Source organism: Erinaceus europaeus, chromosome 2, assembly GCF_950295315.1.
Source record: "Erinaceus europaeus chromosome 2, mEriEur2.1, whole genome shotgun sequence".
NCBI lineage: Eukaryota > Metazoa > Chordata > Mammalia > Eulipotyphla > Erinaceidae > Erinaceus > Erinaceus europaeus.
In genome coordinates, this window is record NC_080163.1 from 1,153,976 (window position 1) to 1,179,759 (window position 25,784).

Below are 25,784 nucleotides of genomic sequence, written 5' to 3' on the forward strand. Positions count from 1 at the left end.
CCAGTGTGATGCCAAGGGGAGGCGTGAGGGGGGCGTTTTCTGCCTCAAAGGGCAGTGCCTATCAGGTGAAAGGGCGTTTCTCGCCTCTCTGGGCATCTCTTGCCTCTGTGAGCATTTTCTGCCTGAAAGGGCATTTCCTGACTCTGTGGGCATCTCTTGCCTCTGGAGGCGTTTCATACCTCAAAGGGCATTTCCTGCCTCTGGGGGCAGGACCTAGTAAGGAGGGGGGTTTCCTGCCTCTGTGGGCAGGGCCTGAAAGGTAGGGGGCGTTGCCTATAGAGTCCCAAGGCAGCTGGCTGCAAAGTCTACAGATTGCTGACGTCAGTCTTTGAGAAACCAAGCAGCGTAAAAGGAAGCTGCTGTAAAGCTGTATAAAGTGTCCACGAGGTGTACCAGTAAGTCCAATAGACATGTCAGTCCAAAGCAGATGACCACGGAAGAAATGCCAGGGGATGAAATTCTGCACGTCTGTCTTTATGGGGAAGGTCAACCACTGGAATTCCAATTTTCTGTCAAGAGTGAGCTTTGGAGTTTGTTAATCTGTTTCTTCAGGTCGTACCAGGTCACATCATTGATTTTTTGGGGGGCTGCTGTAGTCATGCCATCTTGTGGGTGATGTCAGAGAACAGGGGTCCAAATGGATTTCCAGGGATTCCATTTGAGCAGATGCTTTTTCATGTGAGACTTGACAGCTGTAATTCACTTACTTGTGAAGCAAAATTTGTAGCAGATTAGAAGTTTACTATAATTGATAACTCCATTATAATTGGTTTAAGTACCATTATAATTTTGGAAGTCCTTTCTAGTATGATTTCAAGGTTGTTTAAACAGTATAAGCTCAATAGAAGAACCATGGTTAGAAGCCTCAGGCATGAGAATCATTAGCATAATCATAGCACTATACATCCTGCCCATACTCATACAGTTTTCAAGATTAAACGTTTTATATTTATACCAAGATGTAAAAAAATCAAAAGAGGAAAAACAATTTTTTGGACTGTTTCTGGATGTCTCTAGAAATGATGGCTGCATCCAGCATTTTAAAAAATATTTTATTTTATTTAAATTTTCCCTTTTGTTGCCCTTGTTGTTTTATTATTGTAGTTATTATTGTTGTTGTCGTTGTTGGATAGGAGAGAGAGAAATAGAGAGAGGAGGGGAAGACAGAGAGGAGGAGAGAAAGATAGACACCTGCAGACCTGCTTCACCGCCTGTGAATTGACTCCTCTGCAGGTGGGGAGCTGGGGTTCGAACCAGGATCCTTATGCCGGTCCTTGTGCTTTGCGCCACCTGTGCTTAACCCACTGTGCTACAGCCCGACTCCCCAGCATTTTTTTTAAAGTCAATTAAATTTCAGAATACTCACAGCAAAATGGGCTATACAAAAATTCAGTCATTCAAATCACTTTCTTACGAAACACAACTTGAACCAGATTATTAGATTCCACTATGTCGTATCATGAGTCCCCCGTAGGGCGTCCTAGCTTAAAAAGCTCCTCAAAATTCCATTTAGGGTGCTTCTGACGGTTCCTGCAGGATTGCAGGCATCCATCCCCAAAAACGTCTTCCCATAGAAGAAAGAATTGAATGAGGAGGGTAGAACTAACCATGTGTCTCCATTCTTGGGGATTGTCAGGGTACTTGAGAATGCTCTTCAATTTAGGGTAGTCCTTCTCCATGTGAAACATGCGAGAGGAAGTCCAGAAAGTCCCAGGGGAAATCTCCGTGCATCTCCCAAACTCTACGATCACAGTCATAAGGAACCAAAGTGTGGTCCGTAGCAAAATGTAGTCCTTCTCCTTGGGAAACATGGGAGAGGGAGTCCAGAAAGTCCCAGGGGAAATCTCCGTGCATCTCCCAAACTCTACGATCACAGTCATAAGGAACCAAAGTGTGGTCTGTAGCAAAATGTAGTCCTTCTCCTTGGGAAACATGGGAGAGGGAGTCCAGAAAGTCCCAGGGGAAATCTCTACACATCTCCCAAGCTCTAGGATCACAGTCATAAGGAACCAAATTTCCCTACAAGTAATCCCATTGGCCAGTGTCCATAGGCCCCGCCCAGGAGAGTCAAGTCCTCTTGATCAGGTGTTTTGCTGCCACCTTGTGGACTCACAGCAGAATGCAGCTAGGGATAGAAATTCATCAACTCCCAGGGGAATCTTCCCATCCAAGGAGAGAAAGTCTAGGTATTGGAGAGGCAAATGCTTGAACACAAAACAAAACCATTTTGTGAGTCGTGTGCAACTCACACATGAAAAAGCGCTGTGTCCAAAACCTGAGCTCTCCTCAGTCTATAAGCTGCTTAGACAACTTTGGTGCTTTTCTGCCCCCTTGTGGACATGCAGCAGAATGCAGCTAGGGACAGAAATTCATCAACTCCCAGGGGAGTCTTCCCATCAAAGGAGAAAAAGCCTAGGAATTGCAAAACCAGATGCTGGAAAACACACACACACACACACACACACACACACACACACACACACACACACATACACACACACACACACACACACACACACACACACACACTTTGTGAGTCGTGTACAACTCACACATGAAAATGCGCTGTGTCCAAAGCCTGAGCGCTCCTCATTCCACAAGCTGCTAGACAACTTTGGGTGCTTTGCTGCCACCTTGTGGACACACATCAGAATGCAGCTGGGCTCCTAAATGACCAAGTCCCCTGGAGTCTTCCCCTTGTCACAGGAGATTAAGCCTAGGAAATGGCAAAGAGCCGGCGGCCCTGAGGGAAGAACCAGTGTTCTGTGCATCGCATGTGCAGTCCTCACATGAAAATGCGCTGTGGCTGGCAAGTTAGCTTGTTTGGATACTGAAGGTGCTTTCTCATGGACACAACCCAGGTTCAAGCCCAGCCCCACCACCTGCGGGTGGCTTCAGTGCTGTGGCCCCAACTCCAGTGTGTGTGTGTGTCTACCTGAGGAAACAATGCGGCCTGAAATGGGGAAGCCCCAGTGTAGGCCAAAAATAAAACTGTACTTCAAATAAAATGGACTAGGAGATCATTCTATAGGAACTTGGGTCTCAAGTTACTTTTTTCCCCCTTGCTGTCAGGTTACTGCTGGGGCTCAGCATTGGCACTAGGAATCCGCTGATCCTGATAGCCATTTTTAGTATTATTATTATTATTTTTAAATTGTATTCAATGGGACAGAGAGAAATTGAGAAGGGAGGGGTAGATAAATAGAGAGAGAAAGCCTAACACCTGTTGACCTGCTTCACTGCATGTGAAGAGACCCCTGGCAGGTGGTTAGAGCAGGAAGCCCAGGTCTTCACGTGGCTCCTTGCACTTAGCACTATATCAGCTTAACCAAGTGCATCACTGTCAGCCCCCTCAGTTTTACATTTGATGTAAAAATCACGAACATTCTAGGAAAATGTTTAATTTCCTAGCAATGGAAAGTTTTGGGAACTAAAAGACACTGCTAATTTTGAGACATCTGGGAAGAAGAAACTGCTCCTCATGGTATTTCTGGAGAAGCCAGATGGGCAAAATCCAGGAGACATTTTTACAAGTCACAAACAAGAAGAAAGCACAGGGAGACCCAACTTAGGCCACGTCATACAGGCAGAAGTCTATCAAGTGGAGGCTGCTCCAGGGATGCCCTGGATGTTCATGTCCACGGAAACTGAGATTTCTGTGGAGTGAAGGGAAATTCGGGAACATCAAACTCCATTAGATCAGAAGAAAGCAGGCGACCCCTTTGCCATGATGGATGAAATGAATGGTTTTATTTAAAAGATAAATGCCAGGGAAAGAATGGAGTCTGATTTTTACGCTGAGAGAACCTGCTCCATGCATATGCAAGGAGCCTGTGAAAAAGGAATCAGGAGAATGTGGTGATTCTGAATAAGATCAATCACATGCTCAGCAGTCCCCAAGTTCACCACCACAACCCACAGTGTGCTTTTGGGGAATTATGCTCAGGATCCTGCAAACAAACACCAAGTCATCCCTGTCTCTGCTGCTGGAAATGCCCCTGCTGGACCAGGAGGTGGGGTGCAGGTCCAGCTGAGTCACTGGTGGCACCTGCGGCTGCGCTGCCACCCTCTCCCCAGCCTCCTCAGGAAGTTGCCATTTGGGCTCGACATGGAGGAGAGAGAGAGGAGATCCAGAGCTGAGAGGGGACACAATTCTTTATTCGCGCGGGCACCTCAGAGTTGGGTAAGAGTGCAGTAGTTGGTGCCACGTGGAGCTAGCAGAAATGGCCGCCTCCTGCTAAGTGCAGCCTCCTTCCCTTGTGTCCAGCCACCAAGGTGAAAAGCGGGCAAGAGAGTGAAGGGCAGAATAAGAAGGGATTTTATGGGAGAAAGTTGGGACATGATTAGTTAGGAAACAAGGCACTTGGGGATAGGATAATGGGCAGGGGAGGAGTAACCAAAGCACTCCAGGGTAGGATAATAGCTCTTGCGGGAATGGGAAGGGGGAGGAGTAACCAAAGCACTCCAGGGTAGGATAATAGCTCTTGCGGGAATGGGAAGGGGGAGGAGTAATCAAAGCACTCCAACTAATGCGGGGAATTGACAATGCCCTGAGCAGACAACATGGCATATGTGACTGAATCTGCGCAATTTCCCGGCATCTCCCCCTTTCCTTTTCCCTAATGGCCACAGTATAGTAAATTTAGAGTGGATCAGGCTTAAATGTTTTTTAAGGAATGCCATGCTCAGGTGGGAAGATGTAGGATGTTTTTGTGGGGGGAGGGAAGATTTACATGGCTGACAACCTTGTGAGATTTATATGTCCCCCCTGTGCTCAACCCCTCTGTAGAGAGAGAGACTTATCTGGAGGGACTCATCTCATAGGTTAAGCTCTGCCAGGCTCCATCATCTCCCCACAATATTTCTACATCTTTCCCTATCTTTCTATCCGGTCATTGCATTAAGATGGGTCAATGTCTATAAAAGACTCCATCTGTGACAGAGGAATAGTAGTGTAGGGGTGCACAGAAACCTACTGGGCATAAACCTGAATGCTATAACAAAACAGAAAGGAACAAGTAGGGGAGCAGTAAGAGCCAGTGTGATACCAAGGCAAGGCTGTTGGGCAGGGAGGTGTTTCCTGTCTCTGGGGGTGTCTTCTGAATCTGGTAGCGGGGCCTAGTAATGAGGGAAGGGCATTTCCCACCTCAAAGGATAGGACCTGCAAAGGGGAGGGCATAGCCTGATAAGCGGAGGGGCTATTTGGCGTTGTATAGTACTCAAGGCAACAGGCTGCAAAGTCCATGAACTACTGTGGGTCAGTCTTTGAAAAACCAGCAGCGTGAAGGGAAGGAAGCTGCTGTAAAATTGTGTAAAGTGTCCAAAGGGTATACCAGCAAGTCCATTAGACGTCTCAGTCCAAATTAGGCGACTAGAGGGAGAAATGCCAGGGGATGAAATGTTGCACGTCTATCTCTATGGGGAAGGTCAGCCATGGAATTCTGCTTTTCTGTAGAAAGTGAGCTGGAACTGCCAAAACATGATAGGCAAAGCAGAAGCAGGAAAGGCAGATAGTGAGAAAGTCCTGCCCTTGGAGTCTGTGAATCAGGTTCTTCAGATTGTGTCAGGTCATATCATGAGTATCAGGGGGTGTGCCACTGTAGTTGTGCCACCTAGTGGGTGATGTCAGAGTGTGCAGGGGTCCAGATGGTTTTTCCAGGGACTCCTGTGAAAGAATCACAAACAATCTGCTTCCCATGGTTAGCAGGGCATCTGAATCAAATTTTTTTTATAGGAAAAGAGGTTTGGTGCCTTAGACAACTGAATAGTGGGGGGATGTATTTCCCCTTATTTCTTACTTTACTTAATTGAGCCTAGACGTTTGGCAGGCCTTCTCAACAACCATTTGTCTTTGGTGGTAGTATGGGATGTCTGTGGCACAGGTGATGTTATAAAGGGAAAAATCTTTAAATTGTTGGCTGACAAAGGCAGGCCTGTAGTGGCAAAATGAGACACACCAGTTAAGTGTAGAAAATATGTTAATGTTGTTAATTCACATAAGTTATACATGGATGTTGTTTAAATTCGGAGGCTCCAGCGTGTTGGGCTAGCTTCACGGGCGGGTAACAGAGACTCAAGGACACACAGCTGGGCAGGGAAGCTGTATTTCTTTATTCAGGAACAACGATTCATAAAATAAACCAAACTAATCACCAAACAGAACTCTGCTGCCTCTTTTCCCCGCAGCGGCAGCAAGCACTCTCCAACTCTGCCACTCTCTCACTCTCCAACTCTAGAACTCTCCAACTCTCTCGGGGTTCCTTGGGGCAGGGACAAGCGGGCCCGCAAAACTAGCAGGACTGAACCAATTTTCTTGGCAGGGGGAGAGCTAGAACAACCCAATATACAGCATACAACAATTCCCCTTTTTCTTTTTAACTAAATGACTACTGTCTCAGGGGTGTGGGGTTAACAGAAACCTATATCATACAGGCATTTTTTAAAAAGAAACTGGCACAAACATGGAGAAACATGTAAGCAAATAACAAGAACCAGTGTGCTGCCAAGGGAAGGCCTGAGGGGGCCTTTTTTTTGTCTCTGTGGGCAAAACTTTATCAGCTTAAAAAAATTTCCTGCTTCTGGGGGGCGTACTTGTCTCGATGGACATTTGTATGGGGGCAGGGAACAGCCTAGAGTCCCAAAGGCAGCTGGCTGTAATTTACTTACTATGAAACCAAACTTGTTATTAGCATAACCATAGCGCAATCTAACGTTTCTAATAGAGAAGGAATTTGAGGCTTTTACATATCAACAACATCTTTTTAACCTTTTGTTACCCCCATTTAAGATGGAGATGCAACCTAGGTGTGCGCAGGAAAGAAAACCTCAGGCATGAGAATAATTAGCATAGCCATTGTGCGATCTACCATTTCTAATAGAGAAGGTAATTGAGAGTTTTACATATCAACAAGTCTATTTAACCTTTTGTTACACCCACTTGAGATGGAGACACACCTTAGGTGTGCGCAGGTCTTGTTTAGACCAACTTAGTTAAAATATATTGATTGTTAACTAATTTTTACCTCAGACTTTAAATGAAAGTTAATTTTATCTTTATGAGAATTATGTTGAAAACCTTTTTCATTTAACTTTGCCTAGTAAGAATTTAGCCTTAAAGTTATATTTTTAACCTTAAAGTTATTTTTTACCAAACTTTAAACATACACATAAACATGGTCATTAATACACAAGGAGAGAAACCTTTGTTACGAAGACATGTCATTTCAAACACGAATTTAGATATATACTGTCTTAGTTGTTGGGGGCTCACCATCTGGAGGTGGCCTCTTGCGCAGCTCCACTTTTAGGAATTGTAGGTTGTGATCTCTGGGTGAATCTCTGCGTACTCCAGCTTGTCTGCCTTCAGACCGGGGCTGAGGATCTCGTCCAGTGTGCTCAGTTTTGGCAGGGAGCCCGGGGGGTCCGGGAGGTACGGGATCTGTATAGAATTCATAGCCCGAGGGCGGGCGGGCCAGCCTTGTAGAAGGCACAGGCCAAGGTGCCCAGGGGTGGCGGCCATGATAGGCCACTGTGGCCCTGCCCCATGGCCCTGTCATATCTGCTGCCCTGCTCGCAGTGGCCGAGCACCGTGGAGGGATCCCGCATCTAGTGCCCTGTGCCACGCGGTGGAGAGCTGGCTCCTGTGGGCTGGCCTGCATGCTGGCATTGGGCTCCTGTGTGCTGGCATCGGGTTCCTGCGTGTTGGCATCAGGCTCCAGCGTGTTGGCGTCAGGCTCCTGCGTATTGGCATCGGGCTCCTGTGTGCTGGCGTCGGCCTCTTGAGGGCTGCTGGGCTGCGGGGCTGCGGGCGCGGTGTGTGGGGTTGTCCGGGTGCAGCCAGCTGGTTGGCTGCTCCACCTAGTGGAAACAGCAGCTCCGTGCCTCACCTCTCACCCGCTGGCTCTTCCTGACTCCGCTGGCTGTTCTGAGTGCACCCGAGCGAGTGGAAACCACAGAGTGGTCCAGAGATAAATGTTCCAGAAACAGCAAAACAGTCTCATGAAGAATGAGCAGAGGCCTTTGGAGATCTCTTCACAAGCAGAAGAGAAGGCCATAGTACATAGGTAGCCAAATTGTCTTCACTTATCTGAGAGATGCACAGGTCAGGTCCACATGGGCGCCATTTATTGTTTAAATTTGGAGGCTCCAGTGTGTTGGGTTAGCTTCACGGGCAGGTAACAGAGACTCAAGGACACATGGCTGGGCAGGGAAGCTGTATTTCTTTATTCAGGAACAACAATTCATAAAGTAAACCAAACTAATCACCAAACAGAACTCTGCTGCCTCTTTCCCCCGCAGCGGCAGCAAGCACTCTCCAACTCTGCCACTCTCTCACTCTCCAACTCTGGAACTCTCCAACTCTCTCTGGGTTCCTTGGGGCGGGGACAAGCGGGCCCAAGAAACTAGCAGGATTGAACCAATTTTCTTGGCATGGGGAGAGCTATAACAACCCAATGTAAAGCATACAACACATGGAGGAACTTCTCATAGCTTAATGCCTTACCATATGAGCAGATGTTTCTTCATGTGAAGGCTTTGACACTGTTGTAGTCAATTACTTGTGAGAAAAAATTTTTTGACAAGTTAGAAGCTTACTATAATTGATAATTCAATGATTATAATTGGTTTAAGTATCTTTATAATTTTGTTTAAAGGTTATCTAATGTGACCTCCTGTAGCAGTCTCTACAGCAGGATCTTCAGACCAATTTTAGTTAAAATATATATTTTGATTTTACATATATTTTTAAATGTTTATTTATTCCATTTTGTTGCCCTTGCTGTAGTTATTATTGTTGTTGATGTTGTTGTTGGATAGGACAGAGAGAAATGGAGAGAGATGGGGAAGACAGAGGGGGTAGAGAAAGACAGACACCTGCAGACCTGCTTCACCGCCTATGAAGTGAATCCCCTGCAGGTGGGGAGCCGGGGCTTGAACTGGGATCCTTACTCCAGTCCTTGCACTTTGCATGACCTGTGCTTAACCCACTGCGCTACCACCCCGATTCCCTAGTTAAAATATATATTTTGATTTTTAAACTATTTTTACTTTGGACTATAAACAGACTCAGGTTACATAGAGGGTTAACGCATGTTAGTGACAATGATTTTAACATTTATAGTGTCATATTTATGCCAGATCTGTTGTGGGTTAATTTCCACAAGATTAGCTTACAGGGCACTTTGGGGGGCTGTCCAAAAGTGTCCTGTATAGAGAATTTGTATTTTAATTTTGGGGATGTATTGTCACGTTAAATATTTAGACTTGTGTCTTAAAGAGTCAGTTACTTTTAGCAAATTAGTTTTACCTTGCCTGGTAATAATGTAGTTTCGAGGTTAAACTTTTAACCGTTAATGTTTACCAAGCTTAAAACATACCCATAAGCATTTAGTTATAACACACAGGAGGAGAAAAACTTTTGTTACGAAAACATATCATTTAAAAAACGAATTTAGATCTGTCTTTACTCACACAGTTTAAGACTAAGCACTTTACATTTATACCAAGACTTATATATAAAAAAATCAAAAGAGGAAAAAACAAATTTTCTGGATGTCTCCAGAAACCTTGGCTACATCCAGCATTTTTGTATAAAGTCAATTAAGTTTCAGAGTACTCTGAGCAAAATGGGTCATACAAAAATTTTTGGTTATTTAACACACTCACAAAACACAACTGGCCAGTCATAGCATAAGATATTTGGAGAATGGGTAAGAGAGAGGGCTCTGTGAACCTTCGAGCACCCTGCTGAGACACGGAGATAGAGTGGGGGCAGGCAAGAAGGAGGCAGATTCCACCTAGGACCCCCACCTGGGGCTGCAGGGTGTCATGGGCTCAGCCTGGACACCTGGGGAACCAGCTCTGTACCCTCAGTGCACAGGACCTACCGGGGTGAAGTGGGGTGTAGTGGGGGTGGGGGGAGCAGGAAAGACAGTGCAGCTGGGAAGGCACCTCCTGGGACACTCTGACCCAGCCCCACATGGAGGAAGCATCTGTGTTATGTATTTGTGTGGGGGTGTGTGAGAGGCAGAGGCAGAGACAGAGACAGAGACAGACACTGAGCCCAGAGCAGTGAACCCCTGGCAACAGCAAATAATAATAAGAAATGTCTGTGGATGATAATGTAGGACTCATATACGTAATAAGGACCATATGTGAAGCATCCAGAATGCTGCAAAGGCAGGGACTGCAGTTCCGACTTGTTTCAGGCCCACAACCCCCAAACCAGCCCGCAGACTCAGACAAAACTGCTCTTGGGGTGCAGGGGGACTGGAGAGACACTCACCCCTCTGTGAGGAGGTCAGCTGGCCCAGACAGAGACCTGCGAGACAAGGTGGTGAGGAGAGACGCCCTCCCCCAGGCTGCCCAGCCGCTGCTGGATAGAAATGGGCAGCCCCCCATGACTGCCTCCTCACCAGGCACTGAGCATAATCCTGGGCTCTGCACAATCTCTGTGGCCCTCAACCCCTCCCAGCAGTCCCTCAGCCTCCTCAGTGTGGAGGGACCCTGTGTCCTGAAACCCTCTAGCTGGACCCCTCCCCACTGAGACCTGGGTCTGTCCCAGAGCTGAGGGAAAAGCTGGGGAGAGGGGCATGTGGCTCAGAGTCTCTGGGCAGCAGTCAGGACCCAGCAGGGATCACCCCACCCCAGGCCAGGACTCACCGAGGACCAGGATGATGGGAGGTTGGAGGGCCATGGCCCAGTGCAGACACGGAGCCCAGGACTGTGCTGGGCTCCTCCCGGCAGGGCCTCCCCAGAAGACATGCTGCCCTGCTGCCTGACCATAGAGGGCCCTGAGAAGGTGCCCGCCTGCTGAGCTCTACCCACAGAGCACCCCAGCCCTGTGCCCTGCCCCAGCACCGGTGAGCCCTGGCAAGGGTGGGTGCCTCTGTGGCTCCTGCTGGTGGCTTCTCCTAACTGCTTGGCTTAGGATGGGAAGCGTGCGCCTGTGCAGACAGAGACAGACAGACAGACAGACAGACAGACAGATGTGCAGCTTTTGCAGGCACTGATGAAAGACCTGTGCAAGCCCCAGCCTCAGCCCAGCTTTCTGTCTGGCTGGAAGCAGCCCTGTGGGGGGTTGGGGAGGAGAGGACACCTTCAGCCTTGGGGCATCACCTGGGACATGGCTGGGTGTGGCTGACATGCTCCCCTCAGAGCACAGCAGGCCTCTCAGGACCCTTTGTGCCTGCACTATAAGGACTCCCCTGGCCTCCTCTGTGCCTGTGCCCTGTTGTGACCCTTTGCTTCATTGGAAGCACAGCCTCCCTGTCCTGAAAACCATTTCACAACCGTGAGGCAAGGAGCTTGAGCAGAGGAAACGGAGCAAACTGGATCCGTGTCCTGAGGACTCTGCTGAGTTGCCAAGCACCCCGGGCTGCCTGTGCCTGTGCTTCTAAACATGCAAGAGCAGGCGGCCTGGCTCAGCTACCAGCGTGCCAGTCTAGGTCTGTGGCACAGTCGTGGTGATGCTGCAGGCCCAGCTTACATCCCCAGAGTGTTCCAGGATGGACAGAGAGAAACTGAGAGAAAAGGGGGAGACAGAGGAGGAGATAGACACCTGTGGCCCTCTTTCTCCTATTGTGAAGCTTCCCAACTGCAGCTGGGCACTGGGAAGTGGGGACTGGGGGCCTGAACCCACTTTCTTCCACATGGTGACATGAGTGCTGAACCACATGCACCAGACCTGCCACCTCTTTTTTATTAATAAATTTTTATAGTATTTTAAAAATATTTACTTATTTATTTATTCTCTTTTATTGCTGTTTTTTATATTGTTTTGTTATTGATGTCTTTGTTGTTGGATAGGATAGAGAAATGGAAAGAGGAGGGGAAGACAGATAAGGGTAGAAAAGACAGACACCTGCAGACCTGCTTCACCGCCTGTGAAGTGACTCCTCTGCAGGTGGAGACCGGTGGCTCGAACCAGGATCCTCTCACTGGTCCTTGTGCTTTGGGCCATGTGCACTTAACCTGCTGCACTGCCACCTGACTCCATGATTATTTATTTCTTTTTTGGATACATACATCCAGAAATTGAGAAGAAAGGGGGTTATAGAGAGGGAGAGAGACAGAGACACCTGCAGCACTGCTTCACCACTTGTGAAGCTTTCCCCCTGTAGGTGGGGTCTGGGGTCTAGGAATCTGCCTCCTTGCACTCAGTCAGATGAGCTCTCAACCAGGTGTGCCTCCATCCAGCCCCGAAGCTTCCCCTTTCTTTATCCTTCTAGACATAAGGACCAAAGATGTCTATGGGGCCCAGAAGGCCAGAGGTCTCGCTTTTGTAATTGCTTCTCCACTTGACATGGGCATGGATAGGCTGATCCATAACCCCAGGCTCTCTCTTCCTTTCCTGAGTTGAGTAGATCTCTGAGGAGGTGGAGTTCCAGGGCACAGTGGTGAGGTCTTCTGACCAGGGAAGGCAGGTTGGTGTCATCGTAGCCTTTTTCACCATCTGTCTATGAGTGAAACCATCCTGTATTCCTCCTTCTCTTTCTGACTTATCTCACTCAACATGATTCCTCCAAGCTCCATCCTAGATGATGTGAAGAAAGTGAAATCACCATTCTTTTTCTATTTCTTTATGTGAGGATTTATGGTTTACAGCCAACAGTAAAATATAATAGTTGATACATGTGTGACATTTCTCAGTTCTCCACATAACAATTCAACACCCACTAGGTCCTCCTCTGCCATCTTGATCTGGGACCTGAACCCTCCCCACCCCCTCTCAACAGTCCTTTGCTTTGGTGCATGACACCAGCTCCAGTGTGACTCTGCTTTGTGTTTTCCCTTCTGTTCTTATTTTCCAACTTCTGTCCTTGAGTGAGATCATCCTTTGTTCTTTCTTCTCTTTCTGGAAGATCTCACTTCACAGGATACCTTTAAGCTCCAGCCAAGATGAGGTTAGATTGAGGATGAATTAGAGACAACTATAAAAGAAGTAAGAGATCTCAAAAAGAGATTAAGAGATGCTGAAAACAACAACAGAGACCTATGGGATGACTTCAAAAGAAACAATATACACATTATTGGCTTACCAGAGGAAGAAAGAGAAGGAGAGGAAGAAAGCATTCTTCAGGCCATAATAGCTGAAAACTTCTCTAGTCTAGACAACATCAAAGACATAAAGATTCAAGAAGCCTAGAGGGTCCCAAACAAAATTAACCCAGACTTAAAGACACCAAGACACGTCATATTTAGAATGGAAAGGAATAAGGATAAAGAAAGGATCTTTAAGGCTGCAAGAGGAAAACAAAGAGTCACCTACAAAAGAAAACCCATACGATTAGCAGCAGACTTCTTCATACAAACACTACAGGCCAGAAGAGAATGGCAAGATACCTATCAAGTGCTCAATGAGAAAGGCTTTCAACCAAGAATACTATATCCTGCTAGACTGTCATTCAGACTAGGTGGAGGCATCAAAACCTTCTCAGACAAGCAACAGTTGAAGGAATCAACTATCACCAAGCCTGCCCTGAAAGAAGTTCTGAAAGGTCTTCTATAAACAGTCAGACCATCATAAATAGGACATATATCAGAACACTCTAAAACTCTACAAGAATGGCATTAAAATATCTTCAATCTTTGATATCAATGAATGTCAATGGCCTGAAATCACCTATTAAAAGATACAGAGTAGGAAGATGGATCAGAAAACACAACCCAACAATATGCTGTCTACAGGAAAACCACCTAACTCAACAAGACAAACACAGACTTAAAGTGAAAGGATGGAAAACTATCATACAAGCCAATGGAACAAAAAAAGGGGAGGAACAGCTATTCTCATATCTGACACGATAGACTTTAAAATAGATAAGATTAAAAAAGATAGGAACGGACACTACTTAATGCTCAGAGGATCAGTCAATCAAGAGGACTTAACAATTATTAACATCTATGCACCCAATGAGAAGCCATCTAAATACATCAAACGTCTACTGAAAGAGCTACAGCAATATATTAACAGCAACACAGTCATAGTAGGGGACTTCAACACCCCACTCTCTCAACTTGACAGATCATCCAGGCAGAAAATCAATAAAGACATAAGGGAGCTAAATGAAGAGATAGATAAACTAGAACTATTGGACATTTTCAGAGTCATTCACCCCAAGAAACTAGAATACACATTTTACTCAAATCCACATGGGTCATTCTCAAGGATAGACCATATGTTAGGCCACAAAGACAGCATCAGCCAATTCCAGAGCATTGAAATCATCCCAAGCATATTCTCAGTCCACAGTGGAATTAAACAAACACTTAACAATCAACAAAAGATTAGAAATATTACTAAGCTGTGGAAGCTCAACAGTACACTTCTTAACAACTTCTGGGTCAAAGAGGAAATCAAGGAAGAAATCAAAATGTTTTGATACTTCAATGAAAATGAAGACACAAGCTATCAAAATATTTGGGACACAGCTAAGGCAGTACTGAGAGGGAATTTCATAGCTATATAAGCACCCATTAGGAAACAAGAAAAAGCACAAATAAACAGCCTGGTTGCACATCTTAACGACCTAGAAGAACAACAACAAAGGAACACTAAAGCAACCAGAAGGACAGAAGTCACTAAAGTCAGGGCCGAAATAAATAACATTGAGAATAAGAAAACCATACAAAAGATCAACGAAAGTAAATGTTGGTTCTTCAAAAGTGTGAACAAAATCGACAAACCTTTAGCCAGACTAACAAAACAAAAACAGGAGAAGACACAAATAAATCGCATACTAAATGAAAGAGGAGATATCACAACAGACATCAGAGAAATTCAACATATCATGCAAGGCTTCTATGAACAACTATATACCACCAAGCTAGAGAACCTGGAAGAAATGGACGATTTCCTAGATACCTACCAACTTCCAAAACTAAGTAAAGAGGAAGTGGATAACATGAACAGGCCCATCATAGCTAATGACATTGAAACAGTTATCAAAAATCTCCCCCAAAATAAAAGTCCTGGACCAGATGGTTTTACAAATGAATTCTACAAAACATTCAAAGAAGAACTACTACCTCTACTTTTAAAAGTCTTCCAGAAGATTGAAGACACTCGAATACTCCCTGCCAGCATCTATGAACCCAACAACACTCTGATACCAAAAGCAGACAGGGACACAACCAAAAAAGAAAACTACAGACCAATATCTCTGATGAACATAGATGCTAAAATACTCAACAAAATTCTAGCCAACTAGATACAGCAGTATATCAAATAGATTGTCCATGATGACCAAGTGGGGTTCATCCCCGGCATGCAAGGTTGGTTTAATATACTTAAATCAGTCGATGTGATCCACAACATCAACAAAAGCAAGACCAAAAACCCCATGATAATATCAGTAGATACAGAGAAAGCCTTTGACAAAATTCAACATCTCTTTATGATCAAAACACTACAAAAATGGGAATAGATGGAAAATTCCTGAAGATAGTGGAGTCTGTATATAGCAAACCTACAGCCAACATCATACTCAATGGTGAAAAACTGGAAGCATTTCCACTCAGATCAGGTACTAGACAGGGCTGCCCACTATCACCATTACTATTCACATAGTGTTGGAAGTTCTTATCATAGCAATCAGGCAGGAGCAAGGAATTAAAGGGATACAGATTGGAACAGAAGAAGTCAAACTCTCCCTATTTGCAGATGACATGATAGTATACATGGAAAAACCCAAGGAATCCAGCAAGAAGCTTTTGGAAATCATCAGGCAATACAGTAAGGTGTCAGGATACAAAATTAACATTCAAAAGTCAGTGGCATTCCTCTATGCAAACACTAAGTTAGAAGAAACTGAAATCCATAAATCAATTCCTTTTACTATAGCAACAAAAACAATAATATATCTAGGAGTAAAGCTAACCAAAGAAGTGAAAGACTTGTATACTGAAAATTATGAGTCACTACTCAAGGAAATTGAAAAAGACACAAAGAAGTGGAAAGATATTCCATGTTCATGGGTTGGAAGAATTAATATCATTAAAATGAATATATTACCCAGAGCCATCTACAAATTTAATGCTATCCCCATCAAGATCCCAAGCACATTTTTTAGGAGAATATGCTACAAATGTTTATCTGGAACCAGAAAAGACCTAGAATTGCCAAAACAATCATGAGAAAAAAAGAACAGAACTGGAGGCATCACACTCCCATATCTCAAACTGTATTATAGGGCCATTGTCATCTAAACTGCTTGGTAGTGGAACATGAATAGACACATTGACCAGTGGAATAGAATTGAGAGCCCAGAAGTGAGCCCCCACATCTATGGACATCTAATCTTTGACAAAGGGGCCCAGACTATTACATGGGGGAAAGCAGAGTCTCTTCAACAAATGGTGTTGGAAACAATGGGTTGAAACATGCAGAAGAATGAAACTGAATCACTGTATTTCACCAAATACAAAAGTAAATTCCAAGTGGATCAAGAACTTGGATGTTAGACCACAAACTATCAAATACTTAGAGGAAAATATTGGCAGAACTCTTTTCCACATACATTGTAAAGACATTTTCAATGAAACGAATCCAATTACAAGGAAGACTAAGGCAAGTATAAACCCATGGGACTACATCAAATTAAAAAGCTTCTTCACAGCAAAAGAAACCACTACCAAACCAAGAGACCCCTCACAGAATGGGAGAAGATATTTACATGCCATACATCAGATAAGAGTTTAATAACCAACATATATAAAGAGCTTGCCAGACTCAACAACAAGACAACAAATAACCGAATCCAAAAATGGGAGGAGGACTTGGACAGAATATTCACCACAGAAGAGATCCAAAAGGCAGAGAAACACATGAAAAAATGCTCCAAGTCTCTTACTGTCATAGAAATGCAAATCAAGACAACAATGAGATATCACTTCACTCCTGTGAGAATGTCATACATCAGAAAAGGTAACAGCAGCAAATGCTGGAGAGGGTGTGGGGTCAAAGGAACCCTCTTGCACGGCTGGTGGGAATGGCAATTGATCCAACCTCTGTGGAGAACTCTCAGAAGGCTAGAAATGGATCTACCCTATGACCCTGCAATTCCTCTCGTGGGTATATATCCTAAGGAACCCATCACACCCATCCAAAAAGATCTGTGTACACATATGTTCTTGGCAGCACAATTTGTAATAGCCAAAACCTGGTAGCAATCCTGATGTCCAACAACAGATAAGTGGCTGAGCAAGTTGTGGTATATATACACAATGGAATACTACTCAGCTGTAAAAAATGGTGACTTCACCGTTTTCAGCCGATCTTGGATGGACTTGAAAAAATCATGTTGAGTGAAATAAGTCAGAAACAGAAGGACGAATATGGGATGATCTCACTCTCAGGCAGAAGTTGGTAAACAAGATCAGAAAAGGAAACAGAAGTAGAACCTGAAATGGAATTGGCGTATTGCACCAAAGTAAAAGACTATGGGTTGGTTGGGTGGGGAGAATACAGGTCCATGAAGGATGATAAATGACATAGTGGGGGTTGTATTGTTAAATGGGAATCTGGGGAATGTTATGCATGTACAAACTATTGTAATTCCTGTTGAATGTAAAACATTAATTCCCCAATAAAGAAATAAATAAAAAAATAGCAGACCAACAAGAGGGCTCTGTGGATCGGCTTGCCCCTCCAAGCTTTAAACAGAAGTCAGCCGGGGCTGGCACAGCAGAGGCGTGTTTGGCTCTCGAGTGTTGGTCTCTGGTTCAGTCCCTGGCAGCACATGTGCCAGAGTGATGCTCTGCTTGTCTTTCCATCCATCCATCAATCATTAAAAAAAGACTTAAGGGGACTAGGGGTGGCACACTTAGTCACAGGGCACAAGGACTGGGGTTCGAGCCCCTGGTTCCCACCTGCAGGGGGAGCTTTGTGAGTGGTGAAGCAGGGCCGCATGTATCCCTCTGTCTCTCTCCTTTATCTCCCCTCCTGTCTCAATTTCTCTGTGTCTTACCCAAAAAACAAATAAACAAAGGGAAAAAAGGCTTAAAATAGTCTCAGGGGCTGGGAAGACAGCAATTTCCTCTTCTCTCTCTCTCATTAAAAAAAAACCAGAAAGACATGTTTCTGGACGGGGAGGCAGCACATTGGTTATGCAAAAGACTTTCACTCCTGAGATGCTTCAGGTCCCAGTTCAACCGCTCTGGGTCAGTCTGTTCTCCCACTTCTCTGAGTATCACCAAGTTCTTCCTTTTTTAATACTTATTTTTTATTATCTTTATTTATTGGATAGAGACAGCCAGAAGTTGAGAGGGAAGCAGGTGATACAGAGGGAGAGAGACAGAGAGACAGTCTGCTTCACCACTCGTGAATCTTTCTCCCTGCAGGTGGGGAATGGCGGCTTGAACCGGGGTCCTTGTGCACTGTAACATGTGCACTGAACCACCTGGACCACCTCCAGGCCCTGAGCTCTTATCTGAAACTTGATCTCTGCATCGTTGCTGTGTGGGAACGATGAAGAGGAGCCCAGATTCCCTCTTCCTCTGCACCACCGCAGAGGACGCTGGGACACACACACTCGCTTTCGTGCTTGGATTTTCAAGCTATTGAGAGACGGACGAACACAGGGATCAAGTTTCAGATAAGAGCTCAGGGCCAGGAGGTGGCCCAGCTGGACCTTCTGGTGAGACAAAGAAGAAAAAAGTCTTGCTCGTGGAACACTTTAATCACCCTGAGAAAGGCAAGAGAGGATACACGGAAGTGGAAAGACGTGCTGTGCTCCCCAAGCTCACTGAGGCACGATTTCAGGAAGCTCAGCGAATGTCACACAGGCAGAACCCAGAGACTCTCGCGCAAGATGCATGACGGTCCGTCCACAGCAGACAGACAGCAGCCGGGCAGGTGGCTGGTGGGCTCGGTGCCAGGTTCTCCGTCTCTGCAAGACTTTTTTCTTCTTTGTTAATTTCTTCCTAGATGTCAAGATTCAGCATATTGAGTAGAGAGGAGAATTCAGATTTATTTTTGCTGATGTTGTCAATGTAATCTGCATTCTCTGGCCTCCTGGTATAGACTCATTCATGAATCTCTCTCTTTCATATATATTTTTTATTTATCTTTTTTTCCCCCCAGAGCACTGCTCAGCTCTGGTTTATAGTGGTGTGAAGGGATTGAACCTCAGACTTTGGAGCCTCAGGCATGAGAGTCTCTTGCATAACCACTATGCTGTCCACCCCCTGCCCGATAATGAATCAGTCTCTTTACCCTCCAGGGTGTGTGAGTATCCGACAGCAGAGATGCGAGGCTCTGTGTTCCTGCTTGGCCCCAGCAGCTGTCTGACCCTGAGACCCATGTCTCTAGAATGTGCATCTTCCCTTCTGATCACTCTCAGCTGGTTTGCAGTTCTCTCCAAGATCCTGATGTTGCAGACTCCCTACTTCTTGACATTCCCCGCGGTGAGCTGTCGTGGGCTGAGGTTAGCTGCACGCTGCCTGCAGTCCTGTGTCTGACACACTCACTCCTGTTCTGGCTGTCACTTCACACCTTGATTGTTAAGAAACCAGCTGCTTTATTATATTTATATATATTATATTTATGTTTATTATTGTTCTCTTGGCAGGTAGAGTTGAGAGTTGGGAGATGCCCCACCCCCAGGAGCCTGGGAGTCCTCGCTGACTGTGTCCAGGTGGGGAGTGTTCAGGTGGGGAGAGAAGGCTCTGTGACTTCTGGGGTCCCTGTAGTCTAGCCCCCTGCGCTAGTGGGTGGCCAGAGCAGCGTACAGGCTGGGCTCCTCGGGGGGCTCTTCTGACCAGGAGGAAGGGGGTGCCGTCCCCTGCCTGAGGGTCAGCTGGGCGTAGGTCACTTCCTGGAGGACTGTGGAGGCAGCAGCCTATGGGGGAAGGGAAGACAGTGAGCAGGTGTGGGGCTAGGGTGGAGAGGAAGGGGTCTGCCTGACTGCCCACCTGTCTGTCCCCTTCTTTGGCTCTGTCCTGTCTGTCCCTGCCTGTTGGTGGGGAAGCAGTGGTGGCTGCTCTCCAGCTGAGTCCTTCCTGGTTCACCTGGGCATAGGTGGCTTCCTGGGGGTCTTCGTCCCCCCTGGGCTATTGAGAGACAACAGTGGGGCACAGCCTGGATGGGCCCCAGGGGCCCCGTGACGCTCTCCACGTCCACGTGCTGCCAGGCGGTTCCCTTTCCTGGGGGTCCTGGGACCATCCTCAGACAGGGGTGCTGATGCCCTGGGGTGTAGCTCAGACCCTCACCTCACCCCTCCTGCTCATCTACTCCAGCCTCCTGGCCCCTTTGGAAAGGGGTCGGCCCTCATTCAGGTGCTGGCACCTGCCGTCCCAGGCCCCACCCGCCCATCCCTCCTTTTCAGGGGATACTTTGCTCTCCTGTGTGACCCATCCCGGAGTGTGTCAGCGTGAGGTGTCAGGGGCCTTGCTGCCGGGGGAGAGGCGAGTATGGACCCCAAGATTTGGGACACAGGGACGGGCACATCACTGGGTTCAGACTGGAGATGAGAGCAGGGCTCACCAGAAGGTCCAGCTCTACCCCCTCCTCAGGCCGCGTCTCTGTCTCTGCAGCATCTGGGGGGCAGAGCAGGGAGTCATGTGTGTGGGGTCCCCTAAGGTCTCTCAAGGCTGTGACCTGAGAGCATTTTAGAAGCTGAAAAAGTCTAACAGAACCATGGACAACACCTAATATCAGAGAAAAGGAGGGTAGAAATGAAGGAAAAATTGAAAAAGACTTTGGGAAAAATTCAGTTCATTTCACCCGGACAGCCATGGGAGGAAGTCTGGGCTTCGTTATGGGAGATGAAGCCTTTACAATATATCACTGAAGCTGATAGCAAAGAGGTTTATGGGAGACATCAGGGAGAAATAGTTGCAAAAGCCAAAGGAGAGTTTCAGGAAATGCTCTCTGAGCATTCAGAACTTTTTTATGCTCTAGATCTTAATGCAACCCCTAGTTCAGATACAGTGAGTGAATTCCACACAGTTTTGAGTGAAGAGCCTAGATACAAAGCTTTACAGACTTGCGCCTGACAGGACGATTCGTTTCCTCAGTTCCCAGTTGTTCAGTGGGAAAAGCCTCACCACCCTCAACCTGGTTCTCAGTGTTCCCAGCATCTGCTCCCCAGTGGGGCCCTGGCATGCAGGTGGAGGGGTGACCAGGTCACACAGGTGGGTCTCCGTCCACACCCCACCTCCACCCTCCCAGCCCCTTCACCCAGAAACCTCTGTCCCCCTGGCTGCTCCTCCTCTTCCTCTCACTCAGGGTGTCTTCCTGGGGGGCGGCCGCAGCACTGTGGGGGGAGGGGAGACGCAGTGTCAGGGCAGGCAGGGGCTGTGAGTGGGGTGGGGGGTCCTCGGGGTGGGGGGTACCTGGTCTGCAGGCCTCTGTCCTGTGGCTCTGGGCCAGCAGCCCCTGTGGGAGTGAGAAGTGAGTCTTGCCTGGGGATGACCCCACTGCACACGGGGTTCCAGAGGATTGGGGACCCTCTGCCACTTGTGTCCCAGGAGCTCAGGAGTGGAGTCACGGACCAGCCCTCAGCTACACCTGCCATGTGCTGGCTGGGCCCCTGGCTTCTGCCCCTCTGAGCGGCCCCTTCTGCATGGCTGCTAAGGCCCCTGAAGCTCACAGGAACTGCTCACCGGCCTTCCTGTGTGCACCCCGACAACTGCGTCTCAGGAAAAGGGAGAGGAGGAGGAGGGAGAGCAGTGCTTCCAGGGCCACCAAGACGCCGATCAGAATGTTCATGTCCCATCGGTGACCTTGGGCAGGAGCTGTGTCATGAGTGAGGGGTGGTGTCACCTCACTGAGCCCCTCAGTGTCCCAGATCAGGCTGGGACTGTCGACCCTTCCCTCACACACAGGGGTCCTCCCTCCCCACACAGATGGGGAAACTGAGGCTGAGAGGGAAGTCAGGAGCCCTGGATATTGGTCTGCCATGCAGACTAGGACTGGGGCAGGGTGGGGTCCCTGAGGCCCTTGATGTCACACCCCCAGAAGACACCAGCAGGGCTGAGTGTCTGCAGGTGGACAGACACCCCAGAGTCTCCCCTGCAGTGTGGGCCCTTCCTGTCACCTGCCCCAACACCTGGGGGCATGAGGGCTCAGCACCACCCCTGGGCCCTGGGAGCCGAGGCACAGTCACTCACCAGCTTTGGAGTTGGGCCCTTTGGCCTGGGGGTTGCCACCCCCAGGCCCTGTGAGTGACACCAGAGGGGTTCTCTGTCCACAGCAGCCCCTCGAGGGTTGTGAGGGGCTGGGGGCTTCTCAGGCAGAAGCCTCGCTGTCACCCACTCTGACTCAGGGTACTTGTTCCCACCCTACCCACAGCTCCTGGGGCAGGACTGAGCTCAGAAGGTCGGGGGCCTCACCTGAGACTAGGAGCTGCAGGGGGGCACTGGGCTCAGACAGCAGGTGGGGGTCACTGTCACTGGAGCTGTAGCACCTGTAGGTGCCCCCATGGGCTGTGGTCACAGGCTGGAAGGAGAACTCAGCCTGGAACCCCTGAGCTCGGGACTCTGACCTCAGACGCTGGGGGGGCAGGAGCGCCCCCTCCTTTGACAGAAGGAAAGAGTCCCTGGGGCTCTGTGACTGACAGCGCAGGGTCACCTTCTCTCCTGGGGCCACAGAGGGGCCCGGCTGCACCGAGAGGGAGGGGGTGTCAGCCAGCTGTCCTAGAGAGAGGAAGGGGTGAGGGCTGCTGCCCGCTTGCTCTGAACCCAGTCCCCAGGGCCTGTCTCTGAAGACCCTCCTCTCTGTCTCTGCCCCATCAGTCTCTCTTCCCCTCCCCCATCTCTCCCTCCCTCCCTAGGGACCCGACATGCCTCCCCTGCCCTCACCCTGAGGCTCCCCCTTGCAGAGTCTGTCCAGACTGAGCTGCAGGCTCCTCACCTGCCACCAGGATGTCCAGGGGGCTGCTGGGTGCTGACCACAGAGGGGAGTGGCTGTGACCCCCATAGCACTGGTACCGGCCTCTGTGGGAGGTTCTCACAGGGCCCAGGGAGAACTCAGCCTGAGAGAGCCCGGCCTGGGTCTGCTGGCCAGGGAGCTGGGAGAGGCGGGGGTTGCCCTCCTGGGACAGAGCGAATCTGTCATAGCCCACAGCAGAGCCACACTGGAGGGTCAGCATCTCTCCAATGGCCACGACAGGGCCCTGCAGGCTCAGCAGGGAGGGCTTCCCAGATGCCCCTGCAGAGACCAGCGGGCACTCAGGAAGGCCCACCCTCCCCTGCCCTGACCCAGGACACTGCCCAACACCCTGTGTCTCTCAGAAGGGAAACCCAGGTCCCCTTGCACAGCCTCCTTGCTGGGGTCCCTTGAGAGCAAGACCCCAGTAACCTGTGTGGTGCCTCAGGCCATGGAGGGGGCAGGAGGGGACCCTCACCTGGGACCAGGAGCTGCAGGGGCCCACTGGGGGGTGACCACACCTGGGGCCAGTCACTGTAATAGCCATGGCATCTGAATGTCCCCCTGTGGTTGGGGCTCATGGGGCCCACAGGGAACAGGGCCTGGACCTGCCCACTGGGGTGTGGCTGTGTGTCCAGGCTCCAGGGGGACGTGTCTTCTCCTTGCTGAGTCAGAACCATCCTGTCAAATCCCTGCCCTGAGGCACACTGGAGGGTCACGGTCCCTCCTGGGCTCACCACAGGGCTCGACAAGGCTGACAGGGAGGGTTTGCTGTAGGATCCTAGGAGAGGAGGAGGCAGCATGGGAAATGGGGTCTCCCTGATCCCCAGGGCTGGTGTGATGGGGCCCCGTGAGAGCAGACCCCCTTCCTGAGGGAGAGCCTGAGCTGGGACCCCTGAGTGAGTCTCACCTGCCACCACCACCAGCTCCAGGGGGTCACTGGGCTCTGACCGGCCAGCGGGGCTGACACAGTAATAGAGGTATCTGCCTGCATGGAGATCTCGCACATTGGTGATGGAGAACTTGGTCTTATCTCCGGGCTCCCATGGCCTCAGTATTTTCCAGGGATATGAGCTTCCATCTTTATAGAGACTGCAGCTCTGAGTCCCCAGAGTCCCCTGACACCAGAGAGTCACAGGGCTCCCCCAGAGGACCACAGGGCCTGGCTCAGCCCAGAGGGTGGGTTTGGGGAGGGTTCCTGGAAGGAAATCAGAGGTGGGGTCACAGCACAGTCCCACCCCCAGACCCCAGCTCTCAACCCAGGACCCTCCCTGATGCCCCCCACCCTCACATCAGCCCAGATCTGCTCATAACCATCCCCAAGGCCAGGGTCCCCTGTCCTCAGTGAGAGTCCAGGAGCCTGAGGACAGACTCACCTGCCTGCACGTGAGTCCTGGGTCCCACACTCAGCCCTGGAAGAGAGTCCCTGTGAGAGGGGTGTCCTGAGTCCTGAGCACAAGCCTCCCCACACAGCCCCTGAGTCCTGGGGCCCTGACCCAGCAGGCCTGGCAGTGGGGTCCCTCCTAGGCTGGGGTGTCCCCCTGGTCCATCTCTCCCAGGCAGAGCAGGGCTGTGAGGGTGGGGGACATGGCGTGTCCTCTGAGGCAGCTGTGCACACGGAAGGAGCCTGGGCCCTGGCAGGTAGGACAGAGTCACAGGGTGTGGCTACTCTGTACTGACCCTTTCTGTTACGGGGATTCTCGTCAGCCCCACAGGAAGGGGAACTGCCCCCCACTGCCCCATCCTGGCTGTAGAGTTTGTGGAGCAACCAACAGACCTGCAGCCTTCCTAAACTCCCCTTCCAAGTGAGAGAGTCAGGGGTCTTTCGTCTCTCAAAGCCTTCCCCACAGGGTCCCTCCATGTCAACCTGATCCTCACACACCCTGGGCTATGGGATGAGGGTTCCCTACCCCCAGCTGTCAGGGGATGCTCAGGGCTGCTGCCCAAATGCTCCCCTGTCACTGTGTGGTCAGCTCGTGTCCTTGTGGTCTGGGTACCGAGAAGCCCGGGAAGAGAGGGCAGGAAACAGGGCCCCTCCTGACCAGAGGATGGGATTTCTCTCCATCACACACTTCTCTTTTTTTCTGAAATGGTCCAACCACTTCCTGGCACCTTCACTGAGCCCTTTTGACCTCAGGGACCCTGGTACCCTGGGCAGAGCCTTGTGCCATTCTGAGACCCCTCCTGCTCTTAGGTGATGTGAGTGGTCAGGGCTCTGGAGTGGGGGTGAAGGTGCCTCTACTCTGTTGCCTCATCTTCCTGTGTTGGGCCCTGCTGTCATGAGCTCCAGGGAAGTGCTGGTCACATTTCTGAAATCTGAAGCCGCAGAGAAAGCAGAAACGGGGGCAGGGGAGACAGCACAATGGTTCTGCAGAGAGACTGTCAGCCTGAGGCTTCTGAGTCCCACGTCAGTCCCGGTAGCGCCATCAGCCAGAGCTGAGCAGGCCGCACTCTGGAGAAGGAGCATCAGCAAGGACAGAGACATTGGCTGAGAGACCACAGTGTGGGCCACCTGGCTCAACATGAGGGGCTTCTCTGGGTGGCCAGGCAGGTGCCCAGCGGCAGCCAAAGGAGGGAAGTCTCTTCCCGAGGCTGCTGTGAGTCACTCCCCTGAGGGCCTGGCACAGATTCTGTGTGGGCATTCATGTGGGCACCTCATGTCTGTGTGCCCCTCCCCCTGGCATCGTCCCCTGGACACGGCTCCCCAGTACCAGGGGAAGCTGAGGGAGCGGCCGGCCCCAGTTGGAGCTGCTGCAGTGCTGCTCTGCTGGCCTGAGCCCAGGACAGCCCTGGGGATGCTGTGCAGTCTGAGGGGCCAGGCGTTCCCTGAGTGCAGGCAGAGGGGGTCCCGCCACACAGGGAGCCCTGCAGCACAGCTGTGCACGGGGCCTCGCCAAGTGTGGGAAGGGAGTGT

General features: G+C 49.2%; 1 protein-coding gene across 1 annotated transcript in view; it reads right to left on the reverse strand.

Annotated features, from left to right (window-relative positions):
• Nucleotides 1-19,528: 19,528 nt before the first annotated feature.
• The window catches only part of LOC103128202 (leukocyte immunoglobulin-like receptor subfamily A member 6), a 180,698-nt gene continuing 174,442 nt past the window's right edge, over nucleotides 19,529-25,784 (reverse strand). The window contains exons 4-12 of the mRNA XM_060173025.1: nucleotides 23,349-23,651; nucleotides 22,856-23,152; nucleotides 22,336-22,638; nucleotides 21,607-21,738; nucleotides 21,337-21,379; nucleotides 21,190-21,257; nucleotides 20,486-20,538; nucleotides 19,915-20,052; nucleotides 19,529-19,841 (exon numbers count right to left, since the gene is read on the reverse strand). Coding sequence (XP_060029008.1) covers nucleotides 19,707-19,841; nucleotides 19,915-20,052; nucleotides 20,486-20,538; nucleotides 21,190-21,257; nucleotides 21,337-21,379; nucleotides 21,607-21,738; nucleotides 22,336-22,638; nucleotides 22,856-23,152; nucleotides 23,349-23,651 — 1,472 coding nt within the window. The 3' untranslated portion in view covers nucleotides 19,529-19,706. The remainder of the gene's footprint in view (nucleotides 19,842-19,914; nucleotides 20,053-20,485; nucleotides 20,539-21,189; nucleotides 21,258-21,336; nucleotides 21,380-21,606; nucleotides 21,739-22,335; nucleotides 22,639-22,855; nucleotides 23,153-23,348; nucleotides 23,652-25,784) is intronic.